At 43.8% G+C, this 15,888-nt stretch overlaps 1 protein-coding gene across 2 annotated transcripts in view; it reads right to left on the bottom strand.

The window, feature by feature from the left end:
* Window positions 1-15,888, bottom strand: part of MTHFD1L (methylenetetrahydrofolate dehydrogenase (NADP+ dependent) 1 like) — a 181,866-nt gene that overhangs the window by 6,219 nt on the left and 159,759 nt on the right. For both annotated transcript variants that reach the window (XM_070796373.1, XM_019966947.2), the window contains exon 27: window positions 1,182-1,302. In XM_070796373.1, coding sequence (XP_070652474.1) covers window positions 1,213-1,302 — 90 coding nt within the window. In that variant the 3' untranslated portion in view covers window positions 1,182-1,212. The remainder of the gene's footprint in view (window positions 1-1,181; window positions 1,303-15,888) is intronic.

The following is a 15,888-nucleotide window of genomic DNA, read 5'->3' as shown; positions in this document are numbered from 1 at the left end:
CGCTGAGGATGTGTTTGATACATGGGTGGGGAAGAGCAGCTCCAGGTCTCTCAACTTCTGATGGAGAGTTTTCTAGGGAGGAGAATTAGGAGGGTGTTCTTCACGGTGGGAAGCCAGGGCAGAAGTCAGCAGGTATGATCGTAGGACAGAGGGGCAGACGTGAATGAAACCAAAGCCCCGCACTCCCTCCTGCCCTGGGCTGCCTCAGCCAGCTCCAAGGCAAGCCCAACCCTCCACAGTGTGTGGCTGGTGAGTCATCAAGGGCTCTCATTTCTGCTGCCCTGTCCTTTCCTGTGACTCACAGGACCCTTGGAGCTAGAAGATCTGTCCCATCTCTGAATCTTTCCAGTGTTATAAGAGCCCAACCACCTGCTGTGTGACAGTGCCATGAGTTACACTGTATCCTGCAAAAGTACACTGAGGTCCTGACCTAGTACCTATGACAGTGACTTTAACTGGAAATAGGGTCTTAGCAGATAAAATCAAGTTAGGGTGGGTTGCCATTCAATGTGCCTGGTGTCTTTTAGGGAAAAGACAAGGAGGACACAGAGGGATGACAAGGATGGATGGCCACCACCAGAAGCTAGGAAGAGGCCAGCAAGGGTTCTGCCAGAATCTGAATGCACGGCCTTTGGATGACACCTTGACTTTGGACTTCTCATCTCCAGAATTGTGGGAGCATAAACATCTGTTGTTTGAGTCGCCCAGTTGTGACACTGTTATGGCAACCCCAGGAAAGAAACACACCGGAGTCCTTGATCACATGTTTCTAACTCTGGACTAAGAGATGTGTGGTATAAGGTACAGTTGGTGGAGTTGATGACAGAAGATATTAGTTCTAATTCTAGAAAAAGAGTAATGAGTTTACAGGACTCCTTTGTCAGGGCAAGAGACGTCTTAAATCTATACTCAGAGATGGCATGATTGACGTTCATTGGAATCGAATCCAGGCAAACCAAGGAGCTGCCCATCTAAAAACATATCCATACCCAGGAGTGACCCTGGTCATGACTGTAGCTAGGAATGGGTTCACAGTAACCAAGTGAGGAAATTACATATCAGACCATTTGCATAGGAAATATAAGAAAAATAAAACAAAAAGAGATCTGAACTAGGGGCAAAAAAAAAAAAAAAACAAAAAACAAAGAAAGAAAGAAAAAGGAAAAAGCCCAAGAGCCTACCTGAATCGGGTCCTGTGAAAATCTCGCTCACTCAGAACAAGCCTTTAACCTGCTCTGTTTCTGTATCAAGATCTATGTCGTAGAAGCAGGGCCGAGTCGGCAGTCCTGGCATGGTGCTCATCTAGGGGAGAGAACAAGAGATTACATCATTAGCCATGTTGCAGTGTGATCACTCCGGACAATGTCCATCCAACGACATAAATTAACTCTATAATTCAGTTCAGCCCCATGTAACTTTGGGTTATATATACACGTATCATTTTATATCCACCATCTGCTATTTCAATCTTTGTTCAAGGAAAGGAAATCCCCCCATGGTCCCGCAAGACACCATAACTCCCAAATAGTGACCTGTGAACCTTTTTTTCTAAGTCAAATCTTGATGACGAAGCCCAACAAAGATGAGCCCCTCTGGCTGAAGGGGACAGTGGGTGTGGATGGGTCCAGTGACAGGCTGCTGACTACCCCTAAGACACATTTTGGTAAAAGTGCTCTTGGAGCATGGTTTGAAAACTCCTGTTCTCCAGCTGGTCTACTTTACCAGCTAGAACTGTTGTTTATTGAGAACTTACTATGTGCCAGGCTTTGTACAAACATTACTTTTTTCTTATTACTTTTTTTTTTTTCTTTTTGGCTGCACTTAGCTGTCCAACCAGGGAGAGAATCTGTGCCTGCTGCAGTACATGTGTGGAGTCCTAACCACTGGACCAAAGGGGAATTTCCAATGTAAAAGTAAATTCCCTTTACTTTTTTCCATCATTCCCCAAACCCTATGAAGTAGGTACTTTTATAATTTCCATGTTACAAGGAACATGATGGAAGGTCAGAGGTGTGAAGTCATTTGCCCAAGGCTGCAAAGGTAATAGAGGCTTCCCTGGCAGCTCAGTTGATAAAGAATCTGCCGGCCATGCAGGGGACCCAGGTTTGATCCCTGGTTCAGGAAGATCCCCTGGAGAAGGAAATGGCAACCCACTCCGGTATTACTGCCTGGAAAATTCCATGGACAGAGGAGCCTGGCGGGCTAGTCCATGGGGTCGCAAGAGGTGGACATGACTTAGCGACTAACCCACCACCACACAAGTAATAAACAGTAAAATGAGAAATTGAATTCCATGCCTGTAATCTCAAATTACTCATTTAAACACCACTACCACCACCGTATGGGCACTTCATAGTCTTATGTGGATAACTTAAGTTCCCCATTACCGTTAGAAGTAGGCACTAATTTTAACCTCACTTTACTGATGAAGACAGAGATGTGTGCATGCTAAGTTGTTTAGTTCTGTCTGACTCTTTGTGACCCCATGGACCGTAACCTGCTAAGCTGCTGTGTCCATGGGATTCTCCAGGCAAGAATACTGGAGTAGGTTGCTGTTTCCTCCTCCTGGGGATCTTCCTGATCCAGGGATCGAACCCACGTCTCTTATGTCTCCTGCAGTGGCAGGCAGATTTTTTACCACTAGTACCACCTGGGAAGCCTGAATTCAGGATACTTAGGCACAAAGGATGTGCTCAAGGACACATCAGTGGTGGAGACAGAATTAAAGCCAGGCCCGTGCCTCACCGCTTTGCTGCACTGTGTCCAGATCGGTTTTGCAACGTGCACTCCTTGTCCACCTGCACCAGAGACCCTTGGTGAGCAGGGGAAGCCGCCCAGTTCCCTCTGGTGATTCTCACACACTAAACACGCATCCAGGAGCCAGAGAGTGAGGCTCCTGGAGAGTGCTCCCTATCGACTTTAGCATTACCCACTTCTTCCCCACCTGGCCAAAAGTTCTCAACACAAAAGGAACCCAGATAAAGCCTCTGTCTCAGATCTCAGGTCTCTCACTCTTAAGGTCCTTTCTGCAGTGGCAGGATTCCCTATCCGCCACCCACTCTTCCCTCCTACGATGCTGACAGGTTCTTGTTACTCAAACTTGGGGGGACTGTAGACCAGTAGCATCGCTATCACCCAGGACCTTGTGGGAAATTCAGTCTCTCAGGGCCCACCCTCGGCCAGCTGAATCAGAACCTGCCATTTCGGCTCATCTCCAGGAGATTCGTGTGCATGTGACCATCGGAGTAGCCCTGGCTTAGTCAGTGTGGCCTAGGATGTCTCTCCCACCATTCCCTCTAGCCCTGGGACAGGGAGCTCGAGGGGAAGGGGCTGAGGAGCAGCAGTGAGGAAAGCCCTTTCAGCCTTGATAAAAGGCTGTTAGTTCTTCCTGGCATGAGCTGCAGGTCAGGGAGGAAACCTGCGCACCTGTGGTCTCATAACCTCTGGGACTGTGTGAGTCTGAATGACAGGGGTCTACACGGCCAGATGTAAAACACCGCGATATAGTGGCCAGCTCAGGACTGCACAGGACTACTCTTCAGTTTATTATGGGCTAAAGAGGCTTCTGAGCCACCACTGATAGCCTGTGTCCAGGAAGATGTGCTCTGGGTTTCAAGCAGTGAACTACAAACAATTTCTGGCACACAACCTGCTTGTAGGTGGGGACTTCCCGCACGTTAAAGCTTCTGGTATCCGGATGGCTACTTATCCTCCTGAGGTTTCTGTTCCTAGCAAAGGGGTAACATTTTTCTCTGGTTACTACAGTGGCTTCTCCTAGGAGAACCAGAAAGAAACCCACGCTTAATGTTTTAGCACTGAGACATAAAACAAAGGACACTGGTGAGAACAGTCCATGTTTTTTTCAGTTGCCTGGGCTACAAAGTCATACCAGTTACTCTACAGCAGTTTTCCTACCTAATCGCATTCTGACATGAATATTTAAAGCTGTCCTTATGATCTGTGTGGGGGATATGGATTTGGAAAAAGGAATCAGCGTTTTACAGTTTGGGATGGACATGTACACATTGCTATATTTAAAATGGATAACCAACAAGGACCTGCTGTATAGCACACGGAACTCCGCTCAATGCTATGTGGCAGCCTGGATGGGAGGTGAGTTTGGGGGAAAATGGATACATATATGGGTTTCCCAGGTGGCTCAGTGGTAAAGAATCCACTTGCCGATGCAGGAGTCTTAGGAGATGCGGGTTCAATCCCTGGCTCGGGAAGATCCCTTGGAGAAAGAAATGGCAACCTGCTCCAGTATTCTTGCCTGGAGAATCCCATGGACAGAAGAGCCTGGTGGGCTACAGCAGTCCATGGGGTTGCAAAGAGTCGGACATGACTGAGTGACTGAACATGCACGCACACGTGGATACATGTATACGTATGGCTGAGTCCCTTTGCTGTTCCCTTGAAACTACTGGAACACTGTTAATTGGTTATACTCCAATTTTATAAATTAGAAAGTTGAAAACATTAAAAAAGAAGAAGAAGAAGAAATGAGCAGTCACAGTCAGCCACAGTGAATCTGCTCCACCTCTAATTTCATTCACTCTCTAGGTTGAGGGGATCCGGGTGAGGACCCCGACCCAGACTTGATGGCTGCTGCTTCTAAGGCTGCAGCGCTATTCACTCCAGGGCAGAATTCAGAATGAGGCAGATCAGATCGAAATCCACACGAGGTGGGAAAGCCCAGGAAGAGCCCCGAAGGCAGTGCATCTGGGGCCAAAGCGACAACGGAATCTTCTATTGTGGACAACACGATTGCCCTGCCTGCTTGTTCACACGCTATTTTTACAGATGTGAAAATTCAACTCTCTGCCATTCACGTTTAGCTGGTGCCAGACCAAGGCTGACAAAGACAGTGTGATTTGTGCGCTTCCTGGAGCTGAACCACCGGCTGCACTGAATCAGCGTGTGTGTCTTTAGGTCATTCTGATGCTGTCACAAAACTGGGAGCTTTTCAAAGTAGCCAAGATATTACATGCCAGGAAGTATAAAATGTCTTTCCTCTATTTTCAACTTATTTTACTCAAATGGGAGGAAAAATGAGTTCTCAGAAGACTCCCATGTTTCTTTCCAATGATGCAATAGTCACTTTCAAGAATCAAGAATCCAGTTTATTCGGGATGAACAACAGACAAGCGTGTGGAGCATGCAGAGCTGGGGTAACTCCCAGCCCTGGGGACAAAACCACCTCCAGTCCAGATATTTTTAAAATAAAATTCCTGCTGAGGACTTCCCTGGTGGTACAGTGGCTAAGAACCTGCCTGCCAATGCAGGGGACATGGGTTCAATCCCCGATCCAGGAAGATCCCACCTGCTGTGGAACAGCTAAGCCTGTGCATTGCAACCCCTAGAGCCACCGTAATGAGAAGCCCGATCACTGCAACGTAAAGTAGCCCCTGCTCCCCACAAGTAGAGAAAGCCTGAACACAGCATCCAAGACCCAGCACAGACAAAAAGAAAAAAAAAGACTACTAAAAAAAAAAAAAAGTCCTGCTGAGCAAAGTCTGTTACCAAAGGATTGGAGCCCCCAGACAAGAGTCAGCACAGAATGACAGGAAAGAATGTGGACAGCCCTTGGGAGCTGACCTCTGGCCCCATGCCTGGGGTCAGTGGTGATCTATGTTGACTTTATTTGTGTGCCCTCTAAGAAGGCCTCCTGCTTAAAATAACCAGGGGCCACAAAATTGTACTTACTTGTCATGCTGCATTAATGGATTCTTTTACAAAGGCTGAAAAACATGCTTTTTTGCCCTTCACGGCCCTAATTTTAACCACAGTGAATCTTCCAAATCTTTGATTTCAAGTTAGGCTTTTTTGAGAGAAATGATGAGCTGTAGGAATAGCTTTTATGAATGTTCATTAAAACCAGTAAAGAGAAAATATTCATATACTTAAAAACTTGTCATTCAGAAGTAAACGTAGAACACTCTTAGAATGAGTAGAAAAATTACCCAAAAATCTGTTTCATAAAATGACAGAATCATATTTACCAACCACTTAGCCAAAATGTTATCATAGTTAATTTTGTTGCGCTTGTGAAATAATTTCTTTTCTGCCTTCTCCTTAAATCTACTACTTTTTCCTACTGGATAAGCCATTCAAGTTTGTTTTAATTCAAAAAAAGAAATAAGCATTTTAACTCACACCTATTTTGTTCCTTCAGTTCATGACCTGAAATGGAATCCCTTCTATATGTTTCCTCCACCAAACTGATGACTGAACACACATATCTCATTTCAAAAATTTAAAAACAACCAAAATGACTGCAATGATTAATTACATGATGATATAATCTAAATAAAAAGATTCTTTTTGATGAAACAATAAGTCAAAAATTTAAACTCTTGAGCAAAAGTATCTTCTGAATTGTAAATACAGTGCCTGACAATATTAGGCCTATAAAAAATATATTTTAAAACAGATGAGTAAAATGGAGGATGATTAGAGAGTTACGTAACAAGCAGAAAGAAAACTTCTTGAGGACTAGGATTACTCCCCCCCAGTGCCTTTGCATGTGAGGGACAGAACTGTATATATCTCATGGTCATGTGGATAATTAGACAAGCTACTCTAAGATGATACACGAGGAAAAATGTCCAGTATAAATACTGAGTTAAAGGAAAGAAGAGAGGTATTACAAGTCATGGTAATGAAGAGGAATTCCACGTGCTTGACTTGGTGGTGATGGATGCTCTGGGATTTCTTTCTGGGTTAGGTAAGAACCTCCTGCACAGCCCGTGACTGCCAGGGATGTTCTGGGTGCTTGGTGCATTTTCAGAGCGCATTTACCTCTCCTGGTGGCCAACGAATGCCTGTTCCTATGCAAAAGGACAGTGAGGCTTCATTCAACCCACAGTCCTTTGCTGATCACTCACCACGGGAACACCAAGGTGACCAGGACCTGGTCCCTGCTTCCAGAGGAAGAGACCATTAAAAGTGGATCATTTGGGTCAAGTCACTTTCTATTTCTTGGTTACAATAAAAAAAAAACAACAAAAAACCCAAAAAAACCCTTTTCATTCTTTGCTTTTTATATAAAAAGAATGAACATAATAAATTCTTAACCTCTGACTTTCAAAGACAGCAGTCAAGTTCAATGGCTGTAAAGATGACTCTATTGTGCCCAGGTATTGGGCCAGTATTACAGAGCTCAGATGATTCCAACTTACTTCAATGGCCTGGAATAAAAGACTGAGCAAGTACAGTTATTCCTCTCTTCTTTTGTAAAGGAAACTATAATTCTTAGGGGTAAGAAGCCTGTTCCAAACTAACTTTTCCATTAGTTTAAAAAACCTAACTTTCAACAAAATACTTTCAAAAAGAAAGCACTTTCAATCAAGAAGTAAAAAATAATGAAAGTAAAAAGCCAAGGCTTGCTCCCTTAATACTGCTTCCCAGAGGTGACCCATGTAAACAATTTCTTGTGCAAACTCCCAGGTAATTTTCTATTCTTATATAAGCCATGTGATTATATTACATGTATGTATATAGTTAAATACAGGACTTAGATAATTCCACATGTACAATTCTGAAATCTGATTCTCAGGAAGATGAAAACTTAGAAGAGGTAACTAGGGTAATTTCTAAACAAAGGAATGTGGCTGGAGAGAGGAGACTCAAGGAGAGTGGTTGCCAACACACTCTACATTTGACTCTTGAATCATGTGGGCGTTAGAGGCACTGATGTCCAGGAAGGTTGAAAATCCATGGATCATTTGTAGTTGGCCCTCAGTATCCACCGTTCCTCCCTATCCTCGGATTCAACCAACGCAGATCTTGGATTGTGTAGTACTGTCATATTTAACTGAAAAAAAGAATCTATGTAGAAGTAGACCCGCCCTGTTCAACCCTTGTTGTTCAAGGATCAACTGCATAATGTAAAGTCAATGGGCCCTGCCTTTTGGAAAATGAGGGATTAGGGAGAGTGCTTTAGGAGAAAAGGAAAATAAATATGAAGCAGAAGGGTCTGACCGACCGAATGTCAACAAAGGAAATGAAGAAATTGGGCAGCTTTCATCCATAAGCTAAAGAACTCAAGTACTACAGCTTTTTAAGTTCAAAGACCACTCTGCACTTGAGATGTCTCCCCCCTGCCCCGCCCCCCCCCCACACTAAAGAATTTATTTTCCTTTTTTTGTCTCTGATTTCAAGTATGGAACCCTTAATCAGTTTTCAACTGTGGTTGCCAGGAAAGCTCCATGCTGGCTTGCTCAGTAAGACACTGTCCTTCCTGTCCCCCTGCCTGGAAGACCAGAGGGTGCACAATGGAATGTGCCACCTGCGGGCTTCTCTCTATTGTCCTTTGGGTGGTGGCTTTATCCCCAGGCTTCCTGCATGGGCAGCTCTGGGCCACAAAACCATACAGTGTGACATCCAGGACAAGAAAGGATGTCATCTGCACGGACTGGCTCTTTATATGTTAATTATATGTTATGTATAATATAATTATACATTATATTATATGTTAATTATACGTTTCTCAGGTAAGAAAAAAGGGTTCATTAGATTTCCTCCGAATTTTTCTGGCTCTGTAAGCAATTTTAAAACAGGCCCCTTCCTGTCAATCCTACTAATGACAATCAGCTCTGGCACTAGATCCACTAACTGAGACCTGAGTGAGAAGACTCTTAACAGCACCTTGGACTGCAAGGAGATCAAACCGATCCATCCTAAAGGAAACCAACCCTGAATATTCATTGGAAGGACTGTTGCTGAAGCTAAAGCTCCAATACTTTGGCCACTTGATGCGAAGAGCTGACTCACTGGAAAAGACCCTGATGCTGGGAAAGATTGAAGGCCAGGAGAAGGGGACAACAGAGGATGAGATGGTTGGATGGCATCACCGACTCAATGGACACGAGTTTGAGTGAACTCTGGGAGAGAGCTGAGGACAGAGGAGCCTGGTGGGCTACAGTCCACGGGGTCACTAAGAGTCAGAAGTGACTTAGTTGACTACACAACAACAGAGCACCAAGCAAACAAGGGCCTTTGATGACACATATTAAGAGAGAAACCTTTAGAAGTGAGGAAAAACCAAAAACAGGTATGATTTTAAAATGAGTTCAGTCTTCATGAAAGTAAAGAGGATTTCTCTCTCTGTGCAAGCCAAAGAAGACGATGTGAACAGCAGCAGCACGAATTCAATTCTTCCCACACTGCTCCTCTCCGCTTGAAATTTTGCAGTATATTCACTCACCAGCCCTCCGATGGGCAGGTGGCAGGCCAGGAGAATCTCCGCCAGCTTTGCCAAAACAAATCAATTTAATAATGTTTCATTGTTCGGAAACTCACTATTAAGTAATCAAATTCTGGTTTCTGAGAACCTCAGCTTCTGAAAACGAACTGTACTGTTCTGGACATCTGTTTTATCCCAAGGTCCTACTGGCAATTAAATTATTCTGGAACTCTTGTGAGAAGGGATAAAGGAGATAAAAGAGGAGGAAGGGGAAGGCGTAGGGGATCACGAAACCTTCCTTTACTTAGTTGAGCTGGTCTTTTCTTCAAGGAGCTTGGTATTGGAGACATAGCTGCCCACGTCATTTCCCTTTTCTTTTCAGCTCCCTTCCCCTTGACCCCGGCAAAGCTCCTCCCCAGAGATAATAAGCTCTGCAGCAGGAAAACAGTAAGATGGGGGCAAACTGTATCCATTATTTTAAAGCAAAGGAGTTGTCTTCTCTACTGTTTACCAACTGGACATTTGGCTGGCTGAGGCCTGACCAGGAAACTGAATTAGGAAACAATTCATGACCACCCTGCCATCTAATTTTGTTTTTGTTGCTGTTCAGTCACTAAGTCATGTCTGACCTCATGGACGGCTTCACTGTCCTTCACTATCTCCTGGAGTCTGCTCAAACTCATGTCTATTGTGTTGGTCGTGCCATCCAACCATTTCATCCTCTGCTGCCCTCTTCTCCTTTTGCCTTCAATCTTTCCCAGCATCAAGGTTTTTTCTAATGAGTCATCTCTTAGAATCAGGTGGCCAAAGGCTTCAGCTTCAGCCACAGTCCTTCCAATGAATATTCAGGGTTGGTTTCCTTTAGGATTGACTGATTGAGCTCCGTGCTGTCCAAGGGACTACCTAATTTAACCATTTTAAATACTAGAGACCTACATTGTTCTGCTACCTTTTTTTTTTCCCCTTTAGGTGGTTCAGACCAGATATCAGTAGAATGCTCTTTTCATCTCTCAAATATACAGCTATTGTTACTTTTGGTCGGATCAGGATTTATTCAGTTCAGTTCAGTCGCTCAGTTGTGTCTGACTCTTTGTGACCCCATGAATTGCAGCACGCCAGGCCTCCCTGTCCATCACCTACTCCTGGAATTCACTCAGACTCACATCCATCGAGTCAGTGATGCCATCCAGCCATCTCATCCTCTGTCGTCCCCTTCTCCTCCTGCCCCCAATCCCTCCCAGCATCAGAGTCTTTTCTAATGAGCCAACTCTTCGCATGACGTGGCCAAGTACTGGAGTTTCAGCTTTAGCATCATTTCTTCCAAAGAAATCCCAGGGCTGATCTCCTTCAGAATGGACTGGTTGGATCTCCTTGCAGTCCAAGGGACTCTTAAGATTTATTAGGACAATGTAAATATTACTCATAGGAGGGCCATCATACATATTCTGATCACATTCTCATTCTCGTACAACCCCTGTTTCTCCTGGAGTTAATGACTGTCTTGTATCTTTATTAGGTTGGCTTTCTATAGAGCTCTCATTCATGCACTAGTGCACGCTGACAGCCTTGGTCATCCCTTCACGTTGCCGATGCATGAGGTTAGTTTTCCTTACAGCCATCCTGCTGGAGCCCTTCCTCCTGTAGCCCTACTAAACAGCTGATGGTGGGATCTCCCTTTGCCATGATCCTGAGGATTCCTTTCTATTGCCTCCATTTCCATTTGCTACGCCACATTGTGGATATGGGTTTTCCAGGTGGTGGTAGTGGTAAAGAACCCACCTGTCAATGCAGGAGACGTGAGATGTGGGTTCAGTCCCTGGGTTGGGAAGATTCCCCTGGAGAAGGAAATGGCAACCCACTCCAGTATTCTTGCCTGGAGAATCCCATGGACAGAGGAGCCTGTCGGGCTACAGTCCATGGGGTCACAGAGAGTCAGACACGACTTAGCAACTAAACAACAGTCACTGTGGATACACCTTACTCACAAGCTACTGGGTGACTCCCAGTAGCTGCCTCTCCCTGAGGGCAGGTGAGACTTGTGACTTACTTCTAACCAGAAGCACATGGCAAAGGTGATAGGTTCCTCTATCTCAGCAGACTCAACTTTACCCCATGCTGGCTTTTGATAAACTATCATGTTGTTGTTTAGTGGGTAAGTTATGTCCAAGTGAGACCCCATGGATTGTAGCCCATCAGGCTCCTCTGTCCATGGGATTCTCTCTGCAAGAATATTGGAGTGGGTTGCCATTTCCTTCTCCAGGGGATCTTCCCAACCCAGGGATTGAACCCGGGTCTCCTGCATTGCAGGCTGATTCTTTTATCACTGAGCCACTAGGGGAGCCCATGGTATGAGGGGGCATAAAAAGCCAGATGGTAAAAATCATAGGTAGCCACTGAGACTGAAGTGTGGCCTCCAAGTGACAGCCAGCAAGAGGTTGAGCCCTCAGTCCTATAATTGCAAGGAACTGAAATCTGCTAACCACCCTGCAAGCTTGGAAGAGAATCCCTAGCCTCACACGAGACCACAGCCCTTACTCTAGCCTGAAGCAGGCAACTTAGCTAAGTTGGGTTTGGACTCATGGCTAGCTGTGAGATAACAAACATCTGTTGTTTTAAAAGGGCTAAATTTGTGGTAAGTTGTTATGTAGCATAGAAAATTAAAATTAATGCATTTATCTTTCTGTTTTAAAATTTTTTCCTCATGTTTCTGTACTTTGAGCAATTTTATTTTAAAAAACAGATTGCATTATTTAGCAGTGTGGTATACAATAAACTGCACATGTTCAAGTGTAAAATTCATTGTAAGAGTACACAAAACAAGGACTTTCCAGGTGGTGTAGTGGTAAAGAATTTGCCTGCCATAGAAGGAGACTTAAAGAGACCTCGGTTCAATCCGAGTCAGGAAGATCCCCTGGAGGAGGGGATGGCAGCCCACTCCAGTATTCTTGCATGGAGCATCCCATGGACAGGGGAGTCTGGTAGGCTACAGTCTATGAAGTTTCAAAGAGTCAGACACAACTGAAGCGACTTAGCATGTACACAAACTGCTGTGAACATTCATGGGTAGGCCTTTATATGGATATATATTTCATTTCTCTTGAGTAAGGAATGGAATGACTTGATCATATGGTTGGTGCATATTTAGCCTTTAAAGACACGACCAAATTGTTTTGTAAAGGTGTTGTACTATTATACGTTCCCACCAGCACTGTATGAGAGTTCCAATTGTTTTCACATCCTCACTAACACTTGGCATGGTCAGTCTTTTTAATTTCAGGTATTTTAAAGACTCTGATGCTGGGAGGGATTGGGGGCAGGAGGAGAAGGGGATGACAGAAGATGAGATGGCTGGATGGCATCACTGACTCGATGGACGTGAATCTGAGTGAACTCCGGGAGTTGGTGATGGACAGGGAGGCCTGGCATGCTGCGATTCATGGGGTCGCAAAGAGTCAGACACGACTGAGCGACTGAACTGACTGATTGACTGAAGAGCTATATAGTTGTAACCCATTGTGGTCTTAATTTGCATTTCCCTAATGACTAATGATGATAAGCATATTTTCATGCACTTATTACCCATATACAGGTCCTCGTGAGATAGATGACCTGCAAATGTTTTCTCCTCCTCTGTGGCTGCCTGGAAAATCCCATGGACGGAGAAGCCTGGTAGGCTGCAGTCCATGGGGTCGCTAAGAGTCGGACACGACTGAGCGACTTCACTTTCACTTTTCACTTTCATGCACTGGAGAAGGAAATGGCAACCCACTCCAGTGTTCTTGCCTAGAGAATCCCAGGGACGGGGGAGCCTGGTGGGCTGCCGTCTATGGAGTGACACACAATCGGACACGACTGAAGTGACTTAGCAGCAGCAGCAGTGGTCTATTTAATTTTCAAATGTTTGGGGTTTTTCCCTATGTCTTTCATTGTTGATCTCTAATTTAATTCTGGTTAAGGAAGATATTTTTGTATGATGTGAATCTTTCAACATTTACTGAGAATTAATTTGTGGCTCAGAATATGGTCTATTTGGCAAATATTCTGTTTGCATTTGAAATGGATGTGTATTCTAATGTTGTTAAGTAGTGTGTTTAATCCAGTTAGGTAGATCAAGTTGGATTAATGTGCAGTTCAAGTCTTCCATTATCCTTATTACATTTCTGTCTATTTGTTCTGAGAGATGTTTTAAAATCCCTTACTATATTTGTGGCTTTGTCTATTTTTCCCTGTAGTTTTCCTTCATCTACGCTGAAGGTTATTAGATGTGTAAACATGTAGGATTGTTATCTCCTGTTGATGAAATGGCCCCTTTACAAATATGAAATAACCCTCTTTCACTTCAGTTCAGTTCAGTTGTGCAGTCGTGTCCAACTCTTTTCGACCCCATGAATCACAGCATGCCAGGCCTCTCTGTCCATCACCAACTCCCGGAGTTCACTCAGACTCATGTCCATCGAGTCAGTGATGCCATCCAGCCACCTCATCCTCTGTCATCCCCTTCTCCTCCTGCCCCCAATCCCTCCCAGCATCAGAGTCTTTTCCAATGAGTCAACTCTTCACATGAGGTGGCCAAAGTACTGGAGTTTCAGCTTCAGCATCATTCCTTCCAAAGAAATCCCAGGGCTGATCTCCTTCAGAATGGACTGGTTGGATCTCCTTGCAGTCCAAGGGACTCTCAAGAGTCTTCTCCAACACCACAGTTCAAAAGCATCAATTCTTCGGAGCTTAGCCTTCTTCATAGTCCAACTCTCACATCCATACATGACCACAGGAAAAACCATAGCCTTGACTGGACCGACCTTTGTTGGCAAAGTAACGTCTCTGCTTTTGAATATGCTATCTGGGTTGGTCATAACTTTCCTTCCAAGGAGTAAGCGTCTTTTAATTTCATGGCTGCAGTCACCATCTGCAGTGATTTTGGAGCCCAGAAAAATAAAATCTGACACTGTTTCCACTGTTTCCCCATCTATTTCCCATGAAGTGATGGGACTGGATGGCATGATCTTTGTTTTCTGAATGTTGAGCTTTAAGCCAACTTTTTCACTCTCCACTTCACCTTCATCAAGAAGCTTTTTAGTTCCTCTTCACTTTCTGCCATAAGGGTGGTGTCATCTGCATATCTGAGGTGATTGATATTTCTCTTGGCAATCTTGATTCCAGCTTGTGTTTCTTCCAGTCCAGCGTTTCTCATGATGTACTCTGCATATAAGTTAAATAAACAGGGTGACAATATACAGCCTTGACGTACTCCTTTTCCTATTTGGAACCAGTCTGTTGTTCCATGTCCAGTGCTAACTGTTGCTTCCTGACCTGCATACAAATTTCTCAAGAGACAGATCAGGTGGTCTGGTATTCCCATCTCTCTCAGAATTTTCCACAGTTTATTGTGATCCACACAGTCAAAGGCTTTGGCATAGTCAATAAAGCAGAAACAGACGTTCTTCTGGAACTCTCCTGCTTTTTCCATGATCCAGCAGATGTTGGCAATTTGATCTCTGGTTCCTCTGCCTTTTCTAAAACCAGCTTGAACATCAGGAAGTTCACGGTTCACATATTGCTGAAGCCTGGCTTGGAGAATTTTAAGCATTACTTTACCAGCGTGTGAGATGAGTGCAATTGTGCGGTACTTTGAGCATTCTTTGGCATTGCCTTTCTTTAGGATTGGAATGAAAACTGACCTTTTCCAGTCCTGTGGCCACTGCTGAATTTTCCAAATTTGCTGGCATATTGAGTGCAGGACTTTCATTTATCTCATATTATTTGCTCTAGCTCTATTTGGACACCAATCCAGCTTTCTTTTGACTGGTATTAGCATTTTCCCAGCCTGTTTTCTTTTCTTTTTTTTTAAATTTTATTTTTAAATTTTACATAATTGTATTAGTTTTGCCAAATATCAAAATGAATCCGCCACAGGTATACATGTGTTCCCCATCCTGAACCCTCCTCCCTCCTCCCTCCCCATACCATCCCTCTGGATCGTCCCAGTGCACTAGCCCCAAGCATCCAGTATCGTGCATCGAACATGGACTGGCAACTCGTTTCTTACATGATATTTTACATGTTTCAATGTCATTCTCCCAAATCTTCCCACCCTCTCCCTCTCCCACAGAGTCCATAAGACTGTATGTGATTACTGATATGGCTGGGTTTATATCTACTATCTTTTGCTATTGCTATTCTTTTCCTCTCTGCCCTATCTATTCTTTGTTCTTTTTCTTCTCTTTTTCATCTTTCTTTGCATAGAGTATTTTTAATAATTTAATTGTTGCTTTATTAACTATAACTCCTGGTGTTATTTTAGTGGTTTCCTCAGTTTTTATGATACACATTTAACTTTTTAGTCTACCTTCAAGTGATGTTATACTCCCTCACATAAAGTGTAAGAATCTAAAAAAAAAGTATAGGGCCATTTCTTTCCTCTCTGAGCTGTTGCTGTAATGCATTTTGTTTCCATGTATGGTATAAACCCATCACTGCATTTCTATTATTTTTGCTCCACAGTCAAAGAGTCTTCAAAAGTTTACCTCTGTAGGTACTATTTCATGGTGCTCTTCATTCCTTTGAGTAGATCCAGGTTTCTGTCTGGTATAAATTTTTTGCAAATTTCTGGTAAATTTGCAGAAGGACTTCTTTTATGATTTCTTATACTTCAGGTTGGCTAACGATAAGTTCTTTCAGCTTTTAATTGTCTAAAAAATTCC

The sequence above is a fragment of the Bos indicus genome, chromosome 9 (genome assembly GCF_029378745.1).
Source record: "Bos indicus isolate NIAB-ARS_2022 breed Sahiwal x Tharparkar chromosome 9, NIAB-ARS_B.indTharparkar_mat_pri_1.0, whole genome shotgun sequence".
Lineage (NCBI taxonomy): Eukaryota > Metazoa > Chordata > Mammalia > Artiodactyla > Bovidae > Bos > Bos indicus.
Note: the sequence above shows the minus strand (reverse complement) of the source record. Positions and strands in the feature narration are given on the sequence as shown.